The sequence below is a fragment of the Pelobates fuscus genome, chromosome 2 (genome assembly GCF_036172605.1).
Source record: "Pelobates fuscus isolate aPelFus1 chromosome 2, aPelFus1.pri, whole genome shotgun sequence".
Classification (NCBI taxonomy): Eukaryota; Metazoa; Chordata; class Amphibia; order Anura; family Pelobatidae; genus Pelobates; species Pelobates fuscus.
The window spans coordinates 111,726,859-111,753,430 of NC_086318.1; the positions used below are offsets into that span (position 1 = coordinate 111,726,859).

Below are 26,572 nucleotides of genomic sequence, written 5' to 3' on the forward strand. Positions count from 1 at the left end.
CAGGTGTGAATGAGGAGCATTTATGTTAAATTTGGTGTTATCGCTCTCACACTCTCTCATACTGGTCACTGGAAGTTCAACATGGCACCTCATGGCAAAGAATTATCTGAGGATCTGAAAAAAAGAATTGTTGCTCCACATAAAGGTGGCCTTAAGATGGCTATAAGAACATTGCCAAGACCCTGAAACTTAGCTGCAGCCCGGCAAGACCATACAGCGGTTTCAGAGGACAGGTTCCACTCAGAACAGGCCTCACCATGGTCGACCAAAGAAGTTGAGTGCACGTGCTCAGCGTCATATCCAGAGGTTGTCTTTGGGAAATACAGCATCTTACAAAAGTGAGTACATCCCCCATATTTTTGTAAATATTTTATTATATCTTTTCATGTGACAACAATGAAGAAATTACACTCTGCTACAATGTAAAGTAGTAAGCGTGCAGCCTGTATAACAGTGTAAATTTGCTGTCCCCAGCATTGATGTAGAGGTTGAAAGGGTGGAGGGTCAGCCTGTCAGTGTTCAGGCCATACACCGCACACTGTGTCAAATTGGTCTGCATGGCTGTCGTCCCAGAAGGAAGTCTCTTCTAAAGCTGATGCACAAGAAAGCCTGCAAAAAGTTTGCTGAAGACAAGCAGACTAATGTTCTGTTGTCCGATAAGACCAAGATAAACTTATTTGGTTCAGATGGTATCAAGTGTGTGTGGCGGCAACCAGGTGAGGAGTACAAAGACAAGTGTGTCTTGCCTACAGTCAAGCATGGTGGTGGGAGTGTCATGGTATGGGCCTGCATGAGTGCTGCCGGCACTGGGGAACTACAGTTCATTGAGGGAACCATGAATGCCAACATGTACTGTGACATACTGAAGCAGAGCATGATCCCTTCCCTAAGGAGACTGGGCAGCAGGGCAGTATTCTAACATGATAACGACCCCAAACACACCCCCAAGATGACCACTGCCTTGCTTAAGAAGCTGAAGGTAAAGGTGATGGACTGGTCAAGCATGTCTGAACATCTGTGGGGCATCCTCAAACGGAAGGTGGGGGAGCGCAAGGTCTCTAACATCCACGAGCTCCGTGATGTCATCATGGAGGAGTGGAAGAGGGCTCCAGTGGCAACCTGTGAAGCTCTGGTGAACTGCATGCACATGAGGGTTAAGGCAGTGCTGGAAAATAATGGTGGCCACACAAAATAGTGACACTTTGGGCCCAATTTGGACATTTCCACTTCAGGGCGTACTTACGTTTGTTGCCAACGGTTTAGACATTAATGGCTGTGTTTTGAGTTATTTTGAGGGGACAGCAAATTTACACTGTTATACAGGCTGCACGCTTACTACTTTACATTGTAGCAGAGTGTCATTTCTTCATTGTTGTCACATGAAAAGATATAATAAAATATTTACAAAAATATGGGGGATGTACTCACTTTTGTAAGATACTGTATGAATCTAGTGTTGATACCAAGAGTATTCCTTTAATTATTGGAACTTCTCAAGTTGTTCCATAGGCCCTATTTCGGTTCATTTGTGAGGATTGAGCTGTGTTCATTTATTTGTATTTCTAAGTTATAATATTGCTCTCTTGCAATATTCATGAAAGAAAGTTCTGGATGAGTCAGGTGAAATAAAAGGGCTCAGATTGTGTCTGGAAATTTTGACTTAGTAAATTGTTGGCATTGTGCAACTTATGGTGGTACTATTATTATTATTGAGATGGGGGGAATTTAACTATAAGTAGGACAATTACCAAAAAAATATAAAACGATAGGTTGAAGAGGACCCTGCACAAACGAGCTTACAGTATATAGGAGGTGGGGATCACCACATGTCATGGACTAGTATTTTTCCAAACATATTGCTTTTGGATTCCATAAAACCTCTATTTAAGCCCTGACCATGCATTGATAACCGAGTCAAATTATGCTCTTGATCAAATGGTACTCCTAGAACTGCAGTTGATTGGCACAGCGTAGCGATTAGCCACACATGCACATTAGCCTCCTAATCCTTCTCTATGGGGAATCATTTGATTGGCAGAGATCATAAGCATTTTAGCATTTCTGAATGTCAGGTCATTTAGTATGTTCCCAGCTATTCTGTACATTATATACAATACCCTGCCAGAAATTGCACATTTGCAGTATAAAGTCTGTTCACTGTGATACATACAGGTCTTTTTCTCTTCAGTGGAAACTAATTAATGTATAATTGATATCTAGCTGCAAAACAGTGGCGTCTCCAGGATTCATACTTAGGTGGGGCGCAGGGACAAACGTAGGGGGGCAGTTTTAAAGCGTGCTCGTGTGTGTGTATGTGTGTGTGTGTGTATATATATATATATATATATATATATATATATATATACACACCATGTTTCAAATTATTATGCAAATGATATTATTCTCATTTACCTAAATAATTGATGTAAATAACAGTCAGCATAATTCTCATGTTATCAACTATTAGGAGTACAATTCAAATTTTATTGAATAAACCTCCTAATGATAACAGTATTTTTTTAAAACATAAAAAACTTACAATGCACTGTTCCAAATTATTACGCACAGTACGTTTCAAAACACTTTATAGGTTGTAAAGTACTGAAAATTTTAATTTGTTGTGTTTGCAGCATATTTACTGAAATCAAAAGCTAATTCAATCAAACGTATAACAACATTTTAACTTTTTCAACATTTTAACAGGTCACGTTACATTTTAACATAGGACCCCTTATTTGATAGCCGCTTCACAAGTCTTGCATCCATTGAACGTGTGAGTTTTTGGACAGTTTCTGCTTGAATTTGTTTGCAAGATGTCAGGATAGCCTCCCAGAGCTGCTGTTTGGATGTAAACTGCCTCCCACCCTCCTAGATCTTTTGCTTGAAGATGCTCCAAAGGTTCTCAATAGGATTGAGGTCAGGGCAGGATGGAGGCCACACCATGACTTTCTCTCCTTTTATCCCCATAGCAGCCATTGATGCAGAGGTATTCTTTGCAGCATGAGATGGTGCATTGGCATGCATGAAGATGATTTTATTACGGAAAGCATAGTTCTTCCTTCTGTACCAGGGAAGAAAGTGGTCAGTCAGAAACTCCACATACTTTGCAGAGGTCATCTTTACACCTTCGAGGACCCTAAAAGGGCCAACCAGCTCCCTTCCCATGATTCCGGCCCAAAACATGACTCCACCACCGCCTTGCTGACATCGCAGCCTTGTTGGAACAGGGTGGCCGTCCTCCAACCATCCACTACTCCATCCATCTGGACCATCCAGGGTTGCACGGCACTCATCAGTGAACAGGACTGTTTGAAAATTAGTCTTCATGTATTTTTCTGCCCAATGCAGCCGTTTCTGCTTGTGAGCATTGGTTAGTGGTTGCCGAATAGAAGGTTTATGCACAGTTGCAAGTCTCTGGAGGACTCTACACCTTGATGTCCATGGGACTCCAGAGGCACCAGCAGCTTCAAATATCTGTTTGCTGCTATGTAATGGTATTTTAGCAGCTGCTCTCTTGATCCGATGCATGGATCTGGCAGAAATCTTCCTTAATGTGCCTTTATCTGCACGAACCCGTCTGTGCTCTGAATCAGCCACAAATCTCTTAATAGTGCGATGATCACGCTTAAGTTTTCGTGAAATATCTAATGTTTTCATACCTCGTCCAAGGCATTGAACTGTTTTACTCTTTTTGGCAGCAGAGAGATCCTTTTTCTTCCCCATATTGCATGAAAATGGTGCTCTGCTTAATAATGTGGAACACCACTGCTCCCCATACACACATTGCCCTACACATACACTGCCCCCCACACACTCACACATACACTGCAATCCTCACACACACACACACTGCAAATGTCACACACAAATACTGACCCACACATACACTGCAACCTACACACACACACACACTGCTCACACACTGTCCCCCTCACACACACACTGCACCCCTTACACATTGCACCACTCACACACACCACTGCTCCTATGCCCTACTACAGCCCCATTTCCCAGCAGACCTCAGGTAAGTTGTCAAACTGTTCTTAAACTGTTTGACTACTTACTCTGGGAAGGGGTCCCGGCACTATTGACACCATAACCACTACACTGAGCCGTAGTGGTTATTGTGTCTGCATTATTTCTTTAAATAATCTACAAATGCCCCTCCTGAGATCAGGCTCTGGATCTGCCACTGCACAGACATGGCCCCCTCTTCCCTCCCCCTCCCTCCCAGTGATGCCCCTGTTGCTAAATCGTAGTTCACTGGAAAAAAAATTCTTAATTGAGAAAATAAAAATAACTCCCAATAATAGGGTATCCCAGTAGCTTCCAGTACATATCCCAGTAGACAAATAATGTTGCCTTTGAATCTTGTTTTTTGTTTTCTTTTTAAATAAAGAAAAGGCATTAATGTATTGTCATCTAATAAGGTACTGTACTCATTATACACTGTGTATACTTTTAAAAAGTGATGGCTGACTTTTGGTCCTGCAGTGTAACTGAAGATTTAATTCAGAATAACTGACATTGCACAGGTCAGTCTTCACTGTCCTGTTAGCCATTATTGGGGTCTATTCTATAAGCACATTCTCCGGGCGAGTAGAAGATTTTTCATTTGACCTTCCGATAGCATAAATCAATATTTGTGGGTAATAATTTAATTGAAAGTCTAGGTGACCTTGATGTGACACAGTTCTTTTGTGAATATTTTTCAATGTGGGCAATTGAATAGGACATTGCCTTTATTTGTGAAATACATGTTTGCCCGCAGTAAAGTCTGGCATCTCTCCCTGTGCCGGTTGTACTACACACATTACATGTGCTTTGACTTTTTTCTTCCTTGCACAATAAAAGATTTATTTATTTTTAGTTCCCATGTGAACATTCATTTTTTGTTTTCTGTGTACTTATTTTACAAAGGCTGTATGCAGCTTCATTGGGTCTGTTTATATATTTGTAATTTCAAAAGATGGGCAGATAAAAATGGCTATTAATAAAGAGAAATTAAACCTATCAATAAGGATATCAATAAGAGTTAAACATGTACAACCCATTACACAGAGCTGAAAATTATTTTCAGGTTAGTATGTTTTTATAATATATATCTGAATGTTATTTTGCTAGCACAATGTAGACATTCCATTTTATGCTTACCAGCAGTAAACTAGTTCATCCACCCATTTTTTTGATTGTGATTGATCGAGGAATCGAATGGTCCATAGATTAGTTAAAGAGAAAAATTATAATTTGGAGGAAAACAGAAAATGAAAAAAGAGAGATTTCTGGGGTGGCAGTAATAAGAATGCTCCTCTCCAGTTTATTACAAAATTGTATTTCCTCCTCTGTTGTCCAGATCTATCAAGTTGTGCACATTCTCAGTCAAAAGTTAAAAGTTTAACAGCTCCATTCACCCAACTGTGAACAGGATTGAATAAAATGATAGCAGTCTATGAATGACATATTTGTATAGCAAATCTGATGAACAGGTTAAAGAGAAAAAATAAATAAAATAATAATAAAATAAAGCAATTCAGTTCACTGAATCTAATTCAAAGCATTTCAACCACAAACATAAACTTTCCACAATTGAAAGTATTCACTAGGAATTGTCTCTTGTGACTGTCTGTCTCATTGACCGATTGATTGTTTGATAGATAGGGGCATCCTCTCTGACAAATGTAAACATTGACATTTTTCAAAAAGACAATATTTACATTTTTCATACTGCAAGGGCAGGATCTATACACCATAAGCACTATATTAGATGTTATGGTTTTGGTGCTTCGAGAGTCCCTTTAAGATAAGTATATTTTTTTATTTACTTGCATATTTTTCATGCATTATCTAAATAATGAATTAAAAATGGAGGTCATGTCCATCCCTCAAGTATCTCTTTTAAAAAGTAGCATGATCTTACCACCCTTAAAGGACCAGTTTACTGAAGGGAGGTCGAATCATTGTCATGGTAACTGCAGCAACGCTCTGACAGCCGGGTCTTGCGAGAGGACTAGATGGATAGCCTCTCGGACTCTCTCTCCATCTCTTAAAGCATTTAATGGCGCAGGGAGTAAGATCTTTGATCTCTCTCTCCCTGCTGATATATATTTTTTGGCTCTATGGAGCCGGAGTACAATGATGGCGGCCCTTGGTGTGGGATACCATGGAAATAAATTGGGACGGTGGGACAGGAACCCAGAATCTGGACAGATGCATCCTTTTCCCTTTAGAAAATCTACACTGTGGAGATTATTTACTGAACGTTAACTTTAATACAATTGTGTAGGTTTAAAGCAGTTTTGCAGGCTACTTCTTTCCTAGATTAATTGATTCATGTAATTGTCTATTTGTATGGTCCTCTTGCTTTGCCAACCATACAGTGCTGAGAAATATATGAATTTTAATATCAGGATTATAGTATAACTGTTCAGGTAATACTTGTTTTTCTCTGGCAGGCTGCAGATTACAACATCACATCTAAAGGAAAAAGAAGATGAACTGCAACAATTAACTAAAAAGTTGACATGCTGTCAGCAGGATGTAAAACTTGCACAAGGCCATCGGCAGCTGCTTAGGTACTGTATGAAATGCTAATATCCCAGATTCTAGCAATGCTTGAATAAAATATAATGCACATTCTGATTGGTCATAGTCAGTCAGTATTGCCTACTAAGTAAATGAAATGTATATAATAGATTTACTAAAGCATTTTATAGAGATGCATTAATAAAAATGCTGTCACTAACGTATCTAATTAAATTTAGAACTCCACACCTTTTTATCCTCCAGCTGGGCTCCTCCATATTAATCCCTGCCAATCACTGTTATAAACTCTGTCCTTTGCAGCTAGAAGTCAGCATAAGGAAAACATACAGGGAAGAAGAGTTATTAAAGGAACGCTATAGTGACAGGAAGACAAACATGTATTCCTGTCACTATAGCTGTGAAAATACTGTTTAGGCCCCATGGCCCCCTCTGTCAGCAAAGTAAAAGGTGATTTTACTCATGTTTATTCCAGCACCTCGCGGGTCTCCTCACGGCTGACTGCCTCCTTGGTTGAGATCATCAAACTTGACAATCTCAGCCAACCCAATGCTTTCCCATACCAAAGCATTGGATGCTTTTGTGCATGCACGGCAAAATGCCACATTGCGCCATTCAGCGTCTCCTTATGAGGAACGTTCTGCACCTCCATGTAAAGCTTAGAGACGCTGAATGTTACTTACTCAGGAAGCACCTCTAGTGGCCATCTAAGTGACTCTGAAAAGGCAGTGAATACATTCAAAATCCTGCAGGGACATACTACACACAGCAGAACAACTACATTAAAGGGACACTATAGGCACCCAGACCACTTCAGCTCATGCCTATTGCAATTTATAAAGAAACTGCAATGTTTACATTGCAGCACAAAGACAGCCTCTAGTGGCTGTCTACCAGACAGCGACTAGAGGTGCTTCCAGAATGTTACTGAACTTTTGGTCCGCTAACTGATGCTGGACGTCCTCACGCTCTGCTTGAGGACATCTAGTGTCCGCTATATCCCCATAGGAAAGCATTGATTCAGTGCTGTCCTATGGGGAGGTCTAATGCCCATGCGGCACTCGCCATGCATGCGCATTAGCTTCCCCCTTGTTTAGGTCAAGTGACGTCAGAGGAGACGAAGCCACGATCCAACCCTGAGGGACATCAGCACTGGGACAGTTAAGTAAGTAAAGGGTTTTTAACCCTTTAGTCACCTGGGGGTGGGGGAGGGAGGAGGCAGAGGGAGCTATAGTGCCAGTACTACAGCTTTGTATACCTGGCACTATAGTATCCCTTTAAGCTGAAGTTGTTATGGTGACTATAGTGTCCTTTTAAACAATGTTTTTATTTCTCCTCTTCACTTGCAGTGTTTGCCTTGACTTTGCTTTATCTGAACTCTATTGTGATATCATTTGCTCAATCTTTAATATCAATTTTAAAAGAACACAGAGATTTACACAAGTAGTAGATCATTTTAATGTTTTACTCAATGGTATAAATTCCAGAGAAGTGACAGCTTGCTTTAAACGTATACCTCTGTGATTTACTTTTTTTATATGACCGTATGTTTTAAAAGACATACCAGACTCGAGTCACCTATTCCTTTTTAATGCGGTATATAGATCAAAATACACAACAATACAAAAACAAAGGCACTTGGATTTTCTGCATTTGCTTAAAATGTCCAGCCCTTGACGTTTCAACCGTGAGCGGTGCCCAGACCAGAAAGTGACTCAGCCAATCAAATCCCATAAATTCCATCAACAGAGCTCTGTATGGACAGCTCAGACCTCTGGGAATGGACACTCATTCGTCAGCTTTTTAATGTAGAAAACAAACAGCTGAACTATAACTGATAGATGTATAGATAGGCAGACATATAGATAATGTATATGCGTAGATAATTGTTTTTTATCGGGCACATGACATGTCATAGCAGAGAAACTGCTCTAAAGTAGAAATCTATAACATTAATCTCCCAGTAAGTGGGTCAGATATAGGGTTCAAGTCAAGTTGAACAACTCCTGATCAGTGTATTGCAGAGCGTGTTTGATCTCAGTTTAAAGGACATCCCTCATTCTTTTGATGTGAAAGAAATACATAACAGAAATCTGCTTTACTATAGGACACAGATTGAGTGATTACACCCCTTTTTTCAAGGGCAATCAGCTATGGATGTAATATTGTTTCTGTACGATAAAACTGCATTCTACACAATACAAATGTCTAATTATTTCCATGCAGCTCACTATTTTATAGCTGAACCTTTTCTTTTGTGCTGCAGGGCGTACCTTGGATTACAAAATGTATCTGTTTCTGTTCCAAATTACCCCACAAGTGAGATTTATTATCCAGCACAATGTTATTTTTGTTATTGGAAACCCTAATCAGTGAAATGTTTTGTTCATTTAAAGAAAAAGTCGTACAGACATTTCAAAACATTTTCTGAAATTTGACTTTATTCATTATAAGAAGGGACTGCTAATAGGTTACAGATTTGATTCAGTACTTCCTGGATCTTATCATACATATTTTCTAAGGACCTCCTGAAATAGTCCTGCTGGCTTCTAAATAATCTGCCTGGCTCCAGAATACTCAAAACATTTGCCAAACTCTGCTATTCTATGCACTCCTCTAGCATTATCAATGGTTAATTGTCTTGGAGTAAGTACATACATCTCCTAACCATTGCAAAGATCTGTAACCGAGCACAGAAAAAAATACTATGATCCTAATACTTTGCTGTTCTTTTACATCTGGGTGGACAAAGGTTGATCTCCTGCTTTTGTTAAACTGCAGTTCCCACAATTCATTACCAGGTTTAATTCTCAAAATGTCATTCTTCTAGTTCTACAGCTAGGGATCTACTTTCTGTTCAACCTATTTTGGATGGATCATAAGCTATCATATATCTGTAACTATTTGGTTTCACGTTATAGGAACACTCTAGGCACCCAGACCATTTGATCTCAATGAAGTGGTCTGTGTGCCATGTGCCCCTTCACCTCCCACCTCCCCCTGTTTTACCCTGCAGTTGCATGCAGAGGCGTAACTAGAAACCATGGGGCCCTGGTGTGAAAATTGCCCTGGGGCCCTCCCACCTGCCACCCTCCTCCCATACTTCTATCGCACCCCTCCCCCACACATGCAAACAGATATACATGTAGACACAAACACACACACAGGCACACACTCACATACAGACACACAGACAAACATACACACAGACATACACAGCAAAACATATACACACACACACACAGACAGACGTGCACTCACATACAGACACACATACCTTTCCCTGGGGTCCAGCGGTGGCTCAGGCTGATGGGAGTCAGAAATCCCATTCTGACTCCCTCTTCTTCCTCCCGCCTGGCTACCAATGGTTGCTAGGAGGAAGTGACCAGGGCAGTCACTTCCTCCCAGTCTCTGACATCATCAGAGGGGGCCCGGTCACGCTGTTAAAGCGCTGAACGGGCCCCCTGGAATTACATAGCATCGGGTGGCCCTAACAGCATTGGCCACCTGATGGGCCCCTTCAATGCGGCCCCGGCAGTTACAAAGCGCGGGCCGGGGCAGCATTACTAAGCTGGCGGGACCCGCGGTCGCAGGGGTCCACAGGGCGGCTGGGCCGCTGCGACCACGGTAGTTCCGCCACTGGTTGCATGTTTTCCTTGCAGGGCTAACCTGTTTTTCGTGGAAGGCAACATAAGAGCCACTAAGAGCCACTAGTAAAACTCTATTTTAATCAGATGGTCTCACAGAGACCATTTAACTGGCGCAGTGTGGTGCTGTGCTGCTGCGCATGTGCACTATACTCCAAATGCTTTCCTATGGGGAAAAACATTTGATTGGGTGAGATCTTGATTATCTCAGGCAAAGAGGTGGAGCTTCAGCAAGGAGACAAGCGCAGCGAGGGGAAAAAGATAAGTAAACTACCTTTTTTTTAACCCTGGGAAGCTATTGTGTAGCTGAACATTGCAGAATATGTTTACTTGATTTATAATACTTACCAAAGGTTCAATTTGTGACCCTCTGTAGAGAAATAGTTAAAGGGAGACTAAGCACTACAGCTTATCATAGTTCATGCAAGTTTCACTTCCCCATTATCTGTCAAAATCTGTCTGACCTTAGACAGCAATGATGGAGGCATTTTAGTTCAGGGCTCACAGCCTATATTGCTGTCTGACACTGTGATGTCATCAGAGTTTTGTTAGTTTTTTATTAAACTAAATAATCACAGCCTAAGGATACCTAGACTGGCCACTCCTCAGATGGCTACTAGAAATGCTCCCTGGGGCATTGCATGGAGACACTGAACTTTCCTCATAGAGATGCATGGATTCAATGCATCTCTATGAGGAAATGCCAATTTGCCAGGGCTGTGTTTAGCTTGTGCTGGCTCTGCCCTGATCCGCCTCCTTGACAAATCTCAAATCTCAGCCAATCCAATGCTTTCCTATGGGAAAGCATTGTGATTGGCTCAGATCACCACTTCTGATGATGTCAGCCAAGGAGGTAGTTCAGGAGCAGAGCCAGCAGCAGCAGACTGGAATAAAGGTAAGATTTTACTATATTTTGAGGGGCTGGGAGATGAGGAGGAGGGTTACATAGTGTTTTTAACACTATAGGGTCAGGTGTGTGCTTTTAATTACTTCTCTCTCTCTCTCTCTCTCTCTCTCTCTCTCTCTCTCTCTCTCTCTCTCTCTCTCTCTCTCTCTCTCTCTCTCTCTCTCTCTATATATATATATATATATATATATATATATATATATATATATATATATATATATATATATATAGAAAAATAGATCTTGAAAAAGACCCGGTATGGGGGTCGAAACGTTGATTTATTTTACTACACTTGTAAACTACAACTAAGAATAAAAATACCACTTGGATGAAGACCTGTGAGTGCACCTTTTGTCTATTTTTCTACATATTGACGCCAAGGTTGCACCCAGGCAGATTGCAACATTATGTTCATTGAGGGGTGCGCGAGGCGAGGAACGGCACCTCCCGCCAAGCCACCCAACACAAAACCACCAAACGCACAAACCCGCGCCCCTCCCCGAAGCCGCCCTGTCCGAAAGCACACGGGGTACAGACCCCCGATAGCAACCCTACCCAAGGCATGCAAACAGCACCTAAAAGCCATCAAAACACCCAAGAGATACAGGCCTTGCAACCACGGACATGTCCCTAGAACACCCATCCCTCGGTGACCAACGGACCACTACACGCCTGCAACAAAGGGCAAGAACACACGCCCTGAACCCTAGAGCGCACTGACACACAGCAGCTAAAAACGGAGGGTTCCCAAACACCTGAAGGCTGTAACATGAGGGAGCACACAAATGGAACCACACGCCAACCCGCCCCTCCCGTCTTCTCAGCCCTCGATCTCCCGCACGGTCACCCACACAGCACAAACCCTATAAGAGGGCGGTGCAGGGGTGGGGGGAGGGAGGGCGGGGGTAGGGGGAGCAAACCGATAGGACACCCCTATTCCCTCCCTTTTATTCTGTACCCTTCCCAGATCCAAAGAGCTAGAGTCATGATAAATGTCATGTACAGAGCAACTTCGAACAAGCAACTACCAAATGACGAAAATGCAGAATGAACACCAAACAAGAATTACATGCATGACTGTTATACCCCACAAATGCAAAATGTACTCTATGCAAAATGTACCAATACTCTTACTCCCTTGTTGTCTTCTGTACCTCAACCCGAATGAACACGAAAATCTTAAAAATAAAGAATTTAAAAAAAAAAAACACTATAGGGTCAGGAATACATGTTTGTGTTCCTGACCCTATAGTGTTCCTTTAAGCATTGGTTGCCTTTTTTTTGGAGTTTTGGGTCAGATTCTAGTGATTGCAGTACATACAAACATAAGCTTTCTCCCCTCATAACAGTACTAGGCCAATTATATTTCTAAATATACTAATTAGAATTGATCTGTGGGGTTTCTTCGTCCAGGTTAGCAGTGGAAATTAATATGATTCACATGAGCCTTTGATTATGGTTGTACATGTGAGGCAATTGATAGTGAATTAATGACCATGTTGTCTTACTGTACCATGTTTAATGTGTAAGAGATGTTTCTAGCCTTGCATTGGAATCTTCCTCCCTGTGTTTACATTAGAACTAGTGTCCAAACACATTTTAAGATAATTGAAAGAATCTCCAATAGGAACCATATGGAGCATAATAACTTGCTCTTTCTCACCATCTGCTTTGATTTGATGACCCTAACACTCCAATTTCTGTACATAACCACTTTTGAGTATCCCAGTTGTCTCTGGTGGTCCCTGTCTGTGCTACTGTTAACATCTACGTCTCTGATAACATCAAAGAGAGTATACACAATGTGAAAAAAATGATTAATTATTAGAATTTTATCCTATTCAGATACAATAATCAGACACTCTGTATATAAGAAATCAGTTTTATACCTATTTCCGAAGACTTGAGTCTAACTTGCACTAATTTGTTTTCTTGCATATACCCGAGTACATTTAAAGGTGAACTGTCTCTTGCTGCGTTTTGCTTTGTTTATTTTTTATAAATAGTTATTTGCATGTTGTTTTATTCTTTTGTAATTTACTAAACAACAGATCCAATCTATTTTATCCATTTCTATTTTATTTGCATGATATGACACAGCCTGGCTTACAATGTAAATAATTTTTATCCCAACATTGTTGTATATGCAGGAGGCATCATGGCAGCAGTCTTACAGTGTACAGATGCATATATGGTATTTTAGAAGCAAGTGTCCAAGCATGTATGACAGCACCATGGAATCTGACATGTAATATGAACATTTCTCTTTAAAGGGATACTGTAGTGGCAGGAATACAAAGCTATATTCCTGGCACCACTGCTCCCCCTGCCTCCCCCTCTCTCACTCCACCCCCAGTAAATAAAGGAAACCCTTTATTTACTAACTTTTTCCCAGCGCTGATGTCCCCCCCTCTCCATCCCTCAATGAGTGTGGTCTTTTGCACATGCACGGCAAATGGCACGCATGCATTAGATCTCCCTATAAGAAAGGATTGAATCAATGCTTTCCTTTGGGGAAAAATCTGACGCTAGAGGTCCTCATGCAGAGCGTCAGATACAAAAGGTCCGTTTCAATTCGGGAAGGCCTCTAGTGGCTGTCTGGTAAACAGCCACTGAGGGCAGACTTAGTGCTACAATGTAAACATTGCAGTTTCTATGGAACTGCAATGTTTTACATTGCAGCACTAAGTGCAAAAGGGACAGTACGCACAGACCACTTCACTTAGCTGAAGTGATCTTGGTGCCTACAGTGTCCCTTTAAAGGGATACTCAGAGCAACATAACAATTAAAGGACATTGTACATGTAGGTTTTTTGGGCAATCACAAGGTGTTTTGGCAAACTATTTCAAATAACTTGACAAAAAAAGGGGTGTGTGGAATCCTTACCCTCCAAGCCTACTCTCTTTTAACAATGAGGAAATTCACTTCCTTATTAGCTATTCAAACTTTGGTTGTGTGATCACATACTAAGGTAATAGCAGAGCTTTCCGAAAGTCCTTTCTTCTTCATCAAATCAGATGACAGATGTATTTTTTGTTTCCTCAAAAAGAGCAAAGAGATTTAGCATGACTGAACCCTATTATAGGCCAGAACTTCGAGCCTATCATTGTATGGTGTGATTTTGTCCAAATTTTGTATGACATAGAGAACTACATTTAATGAGACCTTGTGAACCTTATAATAAAATGAATGCTTTATACAACTTGCATGTTTTAACTCTGGAGCAGAAGTAGAATTTGTTCTAGCTTTGGGATATTACCTTCATTGATTATTATGAATTATGTGTATAATTCAGGGTATCTAATGTAATGAAATTCATTCCGTAGCTTATGAACCTAACATTGTAGGAATAAAGTAATTTGCACAAAGATTCCATTTTTAAGTAGTATTCTTTTTTTATTTATTTATTTACGTTTTTGTATTAGAAGAAAACCATACATATATCCGTATCAGCAATACAATGCATCATTAGCAAATGACATATTGACATCGGAATGCTAGCATCTGGCGATACATAGAAAAGGCATATCCTCTTCTGTGGAACTCCCTTCCCTTCTCCATAAGACTTTTACCCAAAAACGAACTTCTTCAAGAAAGCATATCAATTAAACTGTTAGCAGGTTTTTATCCCCCACTCCCCATTACTCCTCTCAGACAACTGTCAAAAACTACCTACTAAGCCCTCAATACTTTTCTAACAACCTACTTCGTACCCCTACTTTTACCCTTTGTGTCACTATACCCCACTCCCTCTAGAATGTAAGCTTATTGAGCCCTGCCCTCCACCCGCTTTGCTCCTGTATGTCCAGTTGTCTGGTTACAATTACATGTCTGTTAATCCACCCGTTGTACAGCGCTACAGAATCTGATGGCGCTATATAAATAATAAAATAATATCAGTGTTCACCCAGCAGGAGACTGATCTACATTGGTATTGAATCGTATCATGTGCTGGTCACAATACATAAATGCGTGTGGTATGCTATACAAATGTAAATATGGAGGAACATTAACAAAATAACTTCAATTAAGGAAAGAAAAGAAGGATGTGGGACATGTATTGCAGGATAGGTCAGTTATCGTGGGAAAGGTGTCTCCTTGAAAGACTTCCTGTGATGGTGGGAGCCTGTCAGTCGGTGAAGAGTGGAAGCTACGAGGCCCCTTTGGAAACTCAGGTTATCAGTTAGTGGGAGCAGTGGGTAAATCCCTGGAGCTAGTTTGAGGGGGTTTCTTGGGCATCTCCATGTACCCCTAGGAGGGGGTGGGAAGGTACAATCAGGAGGGTGTGGAGGGGAACTTTAGCAAATGACTGTTCTATTGTATGCCATGACTTCTGTCTGTCAGGGGTGGTCCACTCCTGTATCCTGGTGGAAGATAAGATATGTAGGAGGCCTAGTCCCCCCTCCCCCTATCCAGTGTTCCCGTCAACACCTGGTAGGAGATGCGAGGGTGTAGGTATTTCCATATGAAGGATGTAAACAGTATTTTAAGTGTGGCAAAGAATGTGCGGGGTAATTGGATGGGAAGTGCGTGCATGAGAAATAGTTTAAGTAGTATTCTGTATTTTATTTTTTATTTTTATCAATAATATGCTGCCAGTTAAGTGTAAACGTCATCTTCATTCTAGTATATACAGTTAGTAAAATAATAAAATAAAATGCATTTGTTTATTTTCAAACTGCTTTTTGTTTTTGTATACATCTAAATTGATTGACCATAAAGAAAGGTATTAAGTCATACACATAACTTTGAACAAAACAGAAACCGGTTTATTTTCAGTTTTGGGATTGACTCGAACAGATGTAGTCATATCCAATCCTGAAACAGAAAATGAAAAGGGCCAACTTGTTATCAGTTTTATGTTTTATGTAGTCCATTTCTAACTGGTGTGACAAATTACATTGCCTTAAAGGCTTTCAGGCTATCCGAGTGTCATTGTCATGCACTCAGGCCTCGATACTCAAATTCTTTAATATTTTTGGATAAACTTCTAAAATTTTATTTGACATATTAAACTATTAAAACATATATCATATGTATAATCAATATATCTCAAAATATTACAAAGTTTAAATATTTTTCATAGTATTCAATAATTAAAACGTTTATCCGAAAATATTAAATCATACTCAAATACTTTAATACTTTCGATACTCAAATACTTTAATATTTTTGGATAAACTTTTAAAATTTTATTTGACATATTAAACTATTAAAACATATATCATATGTATAATCAATATATCTCAAAATATCAAAATATTACAAAGTTAAAATATTTTTCATAGTATTAAATAATTGAAAAAAGTTTATCCAAAAATATTAAATCATTTCAAAAACTTATCCAACAATGTTAAATCGAGGCCTCGGTTGGTATCCTGGTGTCATGTTTACTCTTTAGTGGCTATAGACTATAGTCAGTATTTTGTTAATACATACACATTATGTAATGACAAGGCTCCTGTTCATCTGTACATACTCAATCATAGTCTTAATCACATTACCTCCTATATCTCCTGTTTGCTGATATCAGGAACATGCTCTGGCTCTGACATTTAGATGGTGATATTTAGAGTTAATTAGCTAAAATTTACAGTTTAGTGGATAACAAGAATGGTCTGTGTTGTTGTTAGCATTTAAAAGTACTTTTCTAGAAAAATGTAAACTTCCATATTGGAGATTGGTATGATATTTTGCTTTGTACTTTAAGTAAGCAGTGGATGTTTTTTTCCGTATGATAGAATCTTTAGGAATAGGAAATGTAGAGATAGGAGAGTGGAAAAAGGGCTGGGAAGCGTATAGTAAATACTGCACAAATTAACATCTATCTCCTTAATGTTTTTTCAAGAACAACTTTATCCAGTTACATGCTTCTCTTGATGTCTTAAGTCATTAGAGGAAAACCTGTGCATCATGATGGGGCGTTTGGACGGTCATCTGTGTTTGATGGGAAGGTCATCTGTGTTTGATGGGAAGCTGTGTGTGTTTGCCCTAGGTTTCGTATTCTGTTTTGCTGATTACAATGAATGAAACTCTTGTGTGGTCCCATTTTCCTGAAACATTTGGCACTAATATTGATTTTCTTCACTCTCAGGTGATCTATTGTCTGTCTGTTGGTTTCAGCAAATTCTGTAATTACCTGCAGATAGTTCTTATGATCTTTTTGAGAGCAGTTAATCCTGTCAGACTTGAAGAATCATTAAACAATTGGACGTTCGCTTTCTGCCGATGAGCATCTAGGCTGTGCCACAGCTCCAGCATTGTGTATGGCTCCCTTCATACCCCCTCCTTCCAGATCGTTTTGAAAATATACTCTGCCCACCACTAAAGTACCAGGAGGCGGACAACTCACAGGGGCACAACGCTTTTCAGTAACATCCCTAGCCTACACTGCCACGATAATTTGCTTATGTTACACTTTATTTTTTTTAAAGCATTCCACAGGTCTCCCAAACCTGATGTATGTAAAAGTCACTGCTTTACATGTCATTGTATCATATACCATTTTGGAATGAGAAAAAAAAATAAAGAATATTTAAAAAAAAAAAAAAAAATTGTAAGTTATATTTTGTTTAGGTTCTCTTGCTGTATATTTGGATGGAGGCGGCAATGCCAAGGGCCATTAATGTTACAACGTCTCCTTTGTGGTGTTATCTGGTTCCATTTTCTTGCTATCCAGGTCTGTGTTAAAGAGGGCTTCTCTGTTTACACTTTCTAGTTAAGTGATTGTGGGTTCACTTATGGTTCAGATAGTAGTTTGTGAGATGATGTAGACTGCCTTTTGGCTTTTGAGAAATAAATCTAAGGCATGCCCTTGTCCTTGGGGTTAGAAAAATAAAGTCAACTTTAAATTTTTTTTTATTTTTTTTAAAGTAAAACTATAGCTCAATGGATACAGACATGTGTGACCATCACCCTGAAGGTGCTGCTCTCCTAGCTGCAGCTTTGTCTCTTTGGCTGAGTTCAGCCATGAACAGAAAGCCACAAGAGGCAGATTGACCTCCTACAGAACGGCACTGTTTTACATTTGAGGTGACATGGTCTGGGTGCCTTGAGGGTCTCTTTAATAGCTGTGGTATCCTAGTCATGTAAGAAGCTACAACCAAGATTTGTAGAAAAATCTGCTAAAGAAAGAAGTGTGGTTCTCTTATTTCATTCTTTATACAGGGGAGATGAGTTGCAGTCAAGAAACTCCATATTGTCTCTTGCTCGCAGAGGCCAAATGATTCCTGTTCAGTGCCAAGATGGAGGTTACCACTAAGGACACAAGCGTGTTGCTGGGAGGTTACATAAAAGAGTTATTTAATTATAAGCCTAGAACATCTACATTTTTAGAATACCTCCCTCCCAGTTGGGCCCACTACCCCCTGAAAACATATGATATTTAGCATCTAACATATGCTTTTGATGCAGAACAATTTATGAACATACACAATGCATTTTTAGAGATGAGTGAGTGTCAAGCTGGAATGAGATTTTAAAAACTTGAAATGCCATGGAGATAAGTATTTCTGTCAAAAGCAGGCGGCAGAGTTAGACATGATTTCATCTGGTGTCCACATGATCTATTTTATGGATGGCTTCCTGCCACATGAACATATTTTTTTTTCCTTTTTTAACTTCTGATTTGCGTGTGAAATGTGTTCTATTACCAAATGGTTTGTAAAAACTGACTATAAAAATAAACATGTTTTAATTCTAGTAATCTGTGTTTTTAGTTTGGAAATGGTTGACGTAGAACTCTCATCAGTGAAATAGCTTGTTTGTAAGGACTGCTTAAACCGTTTCTCCAGTAACTGTTGTGACTGTGAGTTCATTTCCCAGCAGGGTATATTCCCCCCCTAAGTGCTTCCTACAATTAAAGGTAAAATGCAACAAATAAAAATAAAGGGATTAGAGTTAACGCTAACATCTAAACCCCAAAATATTCATTAAATTTAGTGTACGCTAATGCCTCGTTTCCACTGAGCGGTATGGTTCAGGTCAGTACAGTTTGGAAGGGTTAGAATGGTCCAGCCTATTCAGGTGAGCGTTTCCTCTGCAAGTCGGATCGCCAGGGGGCATGCAGAGTTTAGACCAAATGCCTAGCGTGTCATTTGTCGTAAGCATTGACGTTTTCCTGTCCACCAATCAATGGATTGTATAGTGTGATGACAGTAGATCTGCCCTAACAGTACCGTACCATTTTTTTATGTACCTACATCTGAATGGGGCCCAGGAATGGTGTGGTTTGGTTCGGTTGTATGGGCCACTGTCCTAATGGAAACACTCAAAATAGCGTACCAGACCGAACTGACCCGAACCGTACCGCTCAGTGGAAACGAGGTATAAATGTTCTCTTCCTTGGTAATATATAATCTCAATTAGAACCACCCAAATAATAGTTACCAAATCACTCTGAATATATGCTAATGATTACATGGGGGCGCTATATAAATTTACTCCTCTTCCATTTGTTCCAAACACATCTGTCATTGCTACACCAGAAGAATCTGTAGTGAAAACAAATACAATTCAACGCTTTAAAGACACATTCTCTATGGCCAACTGATTTTTGGTGGCCTACACCAAGTTCAGTATTATATTATCTGCACCTCTAAAGTCACTGGTAGATTATGCTTTGCTCTGAAGTCATCCTATCTGTCTTCAGTTTACAAATTGCTCCATAGTGGTATCATTTTGCCCATAATAGTCCTTACTATTTTTGCGTTTAATTCCGAAATGGATTGACACAAACCTGGTGGAATGATACCTACATATTATTTGCACCATAACTACTACACAAACTCGAAAGTGCTTAAGTATGTAATACCTTTCCACATGAGACATACAAAACTATTTGGGTTTTATTTACTGAGGCCTGAATTTCCAGTAGGATCAAAAACAATTTGAACCAAAACACGGGATCAAATATAATTGAAATTCATATTTATTTTTATCTGAACTGAGGAAAACAAATGCAGAACTGATCTATTTTGAAGCCATTCCAAATTGATCTGAATTACATCTGAAGAGTGAGATTACTGACATATGCCCCAAAAATTCCAATGCAGACTTTTATTGGATACAAAAAAAGTCAACTCTGCAAAATGTTTATCAAGTCGTGGTGAACATGTTCACAATATCACATATAAGTAGAACAAACTATACACTATTACTAACCAACAGCTGTGACCCCATAAGTATACCTTAAATAATCAATTTAAATTCATAACACAGATCACTAGGATTATTATTTTTCAAAAACAGTGATTTAGATTTACAAATCATACAGACACAGGAGTTGATATTTGCCATTAAAAACAAGTATTTACCATTAGATGGACACTTCAGACCTCTAAAGCACTTTAGTTTGCTGAAATGCTTTATGTTCGCTATTTTCATTGTACAAAAAATGCAGATTTCAATAGAAATTGGCACTTCTATAAATTTACCTTGTTACAACTACTGGCTTAAAAACCGACAACAGGTCCTGTTATTTCCTGCTTTGTTAAGCTCAGTGGACAAGCAATTGCCCAGACTCAGAGCTTTGGGGAATCTGTGATTGAACTGCCACAAAAAGTCTAAGCTGGAGGAGATTGTGAGTGCTGGCAAAGGCAGCAGACAAGAGAACTGCAGCTACTACAACTACAATTTGCATTTAGATATACCCCAAATTAAAAAAAAAATGCATAACTAAATGCATTCATGTTTGGGGTATATCTGCTAAACAGTTATATTTATTTTGTACTTGGGTAGTTGAATGTCCCTTATAAACATATGTTTTATAAATCTCTCCCTTATTTAATGAATATTCTCATCTTCCCCAGCCCACGTGGGCGTTTCATGAGATATACAACAAAATTAGTGTAGCATTTTTTATTGGGATTGTAACAGAATGGTAAAATATGTTTCCCTTGATCAATGAGATGTATACTGTTGTACGTGCAGAACATATAATTAAAAATATGCAGATCATGAATGCTAAATAATTAACCCAATGATTTTTCTTTTTTTCTTCTTCAGTGAAAAAGTAACAAAGCAGCATGAACAATTTATGAAGATATTGTCTCTGCTGAAATTCCTGCAGTGTCAGCAAGGGGCCATTAAAAATGACATTAATACTATGCTGGAGAGTTGGATAATTCTCAAAAGGGAAATTGACAGCCAACTACAACACACTTCAAATGCATTTTCAGCAGGTGAGTACCTTGTATCTCTGTCAGGATTAACAATTTGCATATGTATTGGTAACTTAAAGCATCGTAGCCAGTGCACATTATTGGAGTTATGGTGTAAATAGTCTTTGGGTAATGTCTCCCTGATTTTATGTGGTACTTAAACCCTGGATGTTGTTTTTTTTTTTTTTTTTTTTACTTTCTGTTTTTATTGGCATTTTTCAGATAATAGGGGTCACAGAAAATAATGGGTAGGGTGTGGCACCAACATAAAGTGTCAGACATTCTGCAATGATGGTTATGACTTCAGTAATTGGTTACAAAATTAAGTGAGTATGACTGTGTACAGTTTTGGTCCTCTGATAGGAGGTGCCTCTTCGTTGCAATCAGACCTTACACACCGTTGCGAGTGTTCCCAATAGTGATTCTAGGTCTAAGTGACTCTGTCGATGCGACGGCTTTGCAAACTTCTGTTCATTCCCTGGGTAGGGGCCCGTTGTTGGTGCCATTGAATTGTGTGTACCAGGAAACTGGGGTGTGAACCAGATCGGTGTTCTTGACGTTTTTGGTTCCAGGTGCTTTCAGTGCCGGTATTTAGCTGCCAGGTATGTAGGCCTGATCCCGGTTTCAGGGTATTGGGGACATGGGGAAAGGTCAAGAACTATACAGTACAGTCGGTAGGTATTGTGTGTGTGGCGTTTGGTAGTGCGGTTGGTTGAAAGTGCTATGGGTGGAGTGGAAGAGTGTTGGAAGAATTGAGTAAAGAGAAGAAGGATAGATCAGTTTGTAGAGTAGATGCCCCCCGGAGAGCCCCCCTGGCACCACCGGTAGGGTTTGGGGATGAGGGGTCCAGGTAAGAAGGGGGTGGGAGTAGGTGATTGGGTGTAGGTTCCGGTGATGTAGTATGAAGGTTCTGGGTCGTAGACAGAAAGCAGTGATTGTCTTTAAGTTACTGCGAACGGGTATTTCACATTCCACTGTCAACCCACGGGTCCCACACCATATAAAACACTTTATGTGTGTCATGGATTTATGCCGTCAGTCTGTCCATTTCTAGTGCTTCTTTGATTTTACGTTTCACCGAGGTGATTTTAGGTGTACTTTTCCCGGCCCATAGTTCGCCGATTGCCCTGCAATGCCCATTGCAATGCATGCAGCTAATTTGTTTTCATGTCTAGTCACAGTGTCGATTGGTTTGGATAGTAGTAGGGTCCAGGGATCCAGCGGGAATGGTTTCTCTAAGACTAGTTCGATTAGTTTTTTGAATCTCTAGCCAGAATGGCCTCAGTTTGGGACAGGACCACCAGCAATGGAGGTATGAGCCCTGTTTGCCACAGAGTTTCCAGCAGTCCGTCGTCGGGAGGCATCCCATTTTATGTAATCTTAGGGGTGTGAGGTACCAGCAAAAGAGTGTCTAGTAGGCCTTTTCCTTATGCACGACACATATCGTCAGGGAGCTAGTTGCTTACCATATGTCTCTCCAGTCAGTCGTCTAGGTCTTGTTCCCTGGCTGGGATGTATGGCAAATGGAGTTGTGAGGTATGTGTTGTCAAGGATATGTATAGTTTGGAGATTTTCCCAATACATGTGGGCGAGTCTATGCTTTGCCGTTCAAATGTTGTGGGTGGTGCCATGCCTGCTTGTTTGACTGCTGGCATGCTAGGTCTCGTAATTGGAGAAAACAGAAAAAGTCAGTGGTTTGCAGCCCCTCCTTGTCCGGTATGTCTGTGTATTCTAGGGGTTGGAAGTCTCGGTAGAGTTGCATGAATCTGTACACATTCCTTTTCTCATAGTTGCGAAGGTGTTGTGCTGTTTGGCCGAGCTGGAACAATTTGTTGCGCAGTAACCTTGCACAGGTGCGGGAGTAATTGAGCACTGAACGTTTTGTAGTACAAGGCTGTAATGCCATCTGGTCCTGAACATTTGCCAGGCTTACAGGACGGGAGGGCGATTTTTAGCTCCTCTTCATCAATTTCCCTTGTCTCATGCTCCTGGTGGTAGTTTTGGGAGGTTCATGGGTGTTAGGAAGTGTTCAATACAATCCTGGATGCTCTTCATTGGCCTCTGCCATTATCTGCCTAAAGGACCACTATAGTGCCATGAAAACATACTAGTTTTCCTGGCACTACAGTGCCCTGAGGGTGCCCCCCACTCTCAGGGCCCCCCTCCCGCCAGGCTCTAGGGGGAGGAAGGGGTTAAATTTACCTCTTTTTCCAGCGCCGGGCGGGGAACTCTCCTCCTCCTCCATATCGCCGTCATCGGCTGAATGTGCATGTGCGGCAGGAGCCGCCCGCGCATTCAGCCAGTCCATAGGAAAGCATTCTCAATGCTTTCCTATGGACGCTGGCGTCTTCTCACTGAAAATCACAGTGAGAAGCGCGGAAGCGCCTCTAGCGGCTGTCAATGAGACAGCAACTAGAGGCTGGATTAACCCATAGGTAAACATAGCAGTTTCTCTGAAACTGCTATGTTTATAGAAGAAAGGGTTAATCCTAGCTGGACCTGGCACCCAGACCACTTCATTAAGCTGAAGTAGTCTGGGTGCCTATAGTGGTCCTTTAATCTAACCTGAGTGGGCTACAAAGGACACAGGCTAAGGCCCCTGGTGTATACCACTTCCACCAACCTACTTAAAGGGACACTATAGTCACCAGAACAACTACAGCTTATTGTATTTTTTCTGGTGAGTATAACCAGTTGTAACGGAGCTCCAGTACTCCAACCGAGTACCTCTACCAAGTCCGCTTCCTTGTAGCTATCAGGGATCATGGAGCACTTCAGACCCAGTCTGGAAACAATAGGACAGGGAAAAGGGAGAGGCACAGACAAGCAATACATTCAACATACCCTGCACCAATAATGGGCACAGGGTGACAAAAACACATAAGTTATCTGGGGACCCACACATAGTGTCTGTCTTCCATCCCCAGTGACTGTGACTACACCAGTGCCTTGAGACTTTTTCCCGTAAACACTGTATTTTCAGAGAAAAGGCAATGTTTACATTACAGCCTAGGGATACCTCCACTAGCCAGTCCTCAGATGGCTACTAGAGGTGCCTTCTGGAGCAGATATTCAGTGTCTCCACCCTCTGCATGGAGATACTGAACTTTCCTCATAGAGATGCATTGATTCAGATGGTGTGTTTAACACTATAGGGTCAGAAATACATGTTTGTGTTCCTGACCTTATAGTGTTCCTTTAAGCTCTAAAAAAACTCTCTGACTGACAGGTGGAAATGCCATTTAATGACCAGAAAATGCATAACTTATAACAGTGAGTGGCAGGCAGCCAAGATGCAGATGTAGAGAACCTTGAACGCAGTAAATACAGCGGTATTTAACGTGAGTTTTTAAATATAGAAGACAATGAAATTCAGTATAAACAAATCCTGGAATAATAGTCTAATAACCACTGGAGTGTCAAAGCTGGGTATTTCTGTGCTAGACTGGAGTTTTATAATAAGGTGAATTATGTAATTTGCTATGTGGGGTTCGACAGATGAGAATGAAAACATCAAACATCGAAATGGTACTGGGATGGATGTTCCCTAAAGCAAAATTCATTTTTATATTTAGTTTTTTATATCCGGAGAAATAATTGCTAATTTAGGAGTTATTTTCTTATCAGAAAAGGTTATATTTTGAAACAGTCTTATTAAAACACTCATAATCCTTAATTTACTGAAAAGCACAGCTCATTATCTTGATTATCTGGAAAACCATAGATTAGAGAAGCAATTACATTACTTTTAACGCACTGAGCTTTTATCGTAATTGCACGGGTTATGTCTCTGTTACCAAACAGTATGCTAACCATTTTTGTTCCTGATAAGGGCAACTGTTATATTATAACGGACAATGATAAAGCCTAGAGCTAATGATGCAATATGAATTCAGTTTGGTAGCTATTATAACAGCAATGTTTGCATATAATATATAAATTGAATAAAACTTTAGGTTTACCGGCTCAAAATAAAAGAGATACTTCTTCTGTATTAAAGGGTCTCTCCCCGGTGGATTTACAACATATTTTCATTTATTATAGAGATGATACTTTAAATGTACTCTCCTCTGAAATCAGACTCTGATCTTTTTTCTCTGATGTTGTAACCATGAAATGGCTTAGATCGCTTAGCAAATCCTGGCTCTCCTAAAGATGTTTATATGCACGTGTGTATGATGTCACCTGGTGTCATATGCCGTTTTATAACCGGGTACCGAAACACTGCCCCACGCTAGCAGAAATCGCAGCACACTGGGCTAGAGCTTGCCTTCCTTCCCCCCCTTCTCAATGAGCTGTACTACAGCTTATTGAGAAGTATTGGAAAGTCACAGTTCACAACTCCAACTATTAAGGGCTGCTTTTCCGCCCCCCATATAACATGTAGTAAAAAACAATTTTAAAAGAAATGGAGTGTTCCTTTAAGTGAGTGAAAAAAAATAAAAATAAAGCTCATGTATGTGTAATAAAACTCCAATTAGCTTTTCATTCACTTGAAAAAGATAAACCCCTTGTGCAAGTTAAAGGATAACTGTAGTGTCAGGAAAACATATCGGTTTTCCTGACACTATAGTACCCTGAGGGTGCCCCCACTCTCACGGCCCCCCTCCCGTGGGGCTTAAGGGGTTAAAACCCCTTCAGTTACTCACCTTCTTCCACCACCGGGCTCCCTTACCTCTCCTCCCCCGCCGACGTCAGCTTCCCTGTCTGACGTTAGCGGAGCGGAATGCGCATGCATTCAAAGTGTCCATAAGAAAGCATTTCTCAATGCTTTCCTATGGACGCTCTGCGTGATGGAGGCATAATATACCTTCAGCGTTGCAAATGCGCCTCTAGTGGCTGTCCGGAAGACAGCCACTAGAGGCTGGCTTAACCCCAAATGTAAACATAGCAGTTTCTCTGAAACTGCTATGTTTACAGCAGGCAGGGTTAACCCTAGAAGGACCTGGCACCCAGACCACTCATTGAGCTGAAGTGGTCTGGGTGACTATAGTGTCCCTTTAAGTGCAAGAAAAAGAGATATTAAAAAAAAAAAAAAAAAAAGACATTAACAAATAAGTTATACTTTTTTGCATTCTAAACTAGTACTCATTTACTCATCAAGACTTAAGGGTTGCTAGTAGATCTAATGACCGTGTAAGTATTTTCACATATTAGAACTATTTCTTCACATTGGCTAACCACACGTTAAAAATACAAAGCAATATATTCTTTAAACATGCGATGCTTGCTTTGTGCATGTGATATTAACTATGTGTATTTTAATCACTATTTAGTATAGGAGAGCAATATTTGGTTTTAAGGTAAAATTAAAGAG

At 40.2% G+C, this 26,572-nt stretch overlaps 1 protein-coding gene across 1 annotated transcript in view; it reads left to right on the forward strand.

The window, feature by feature from the left end:
- Positions 1 to 6,135: 6,135 nt before the first annotated feature.
- The window catches only part of LEKR1 (leucine, glutamate and lysine rich 1), a 93,782-nt gene continuing 73,345 nt past the window's right edge, over positions 6,136 to 26,572 (forward strand). The window contains exons 1-3 of the mRNA XM_063441686.1: positions 6,136 to 6,179; positions 6,453 to 6,572; positions 21,101 to 21,276. Coding sequence (XP_063297756.1) covers positions 6,136 to 6,179; positions 6,453 to 6,572; positions 21,101 to 21,276 — 340 coding nt within the window. The remainder of the gene's footprint in view (positions 6,180 to 6,452; positions 6,573 to 21,100; positions 21,277 to 26,572) is intronic.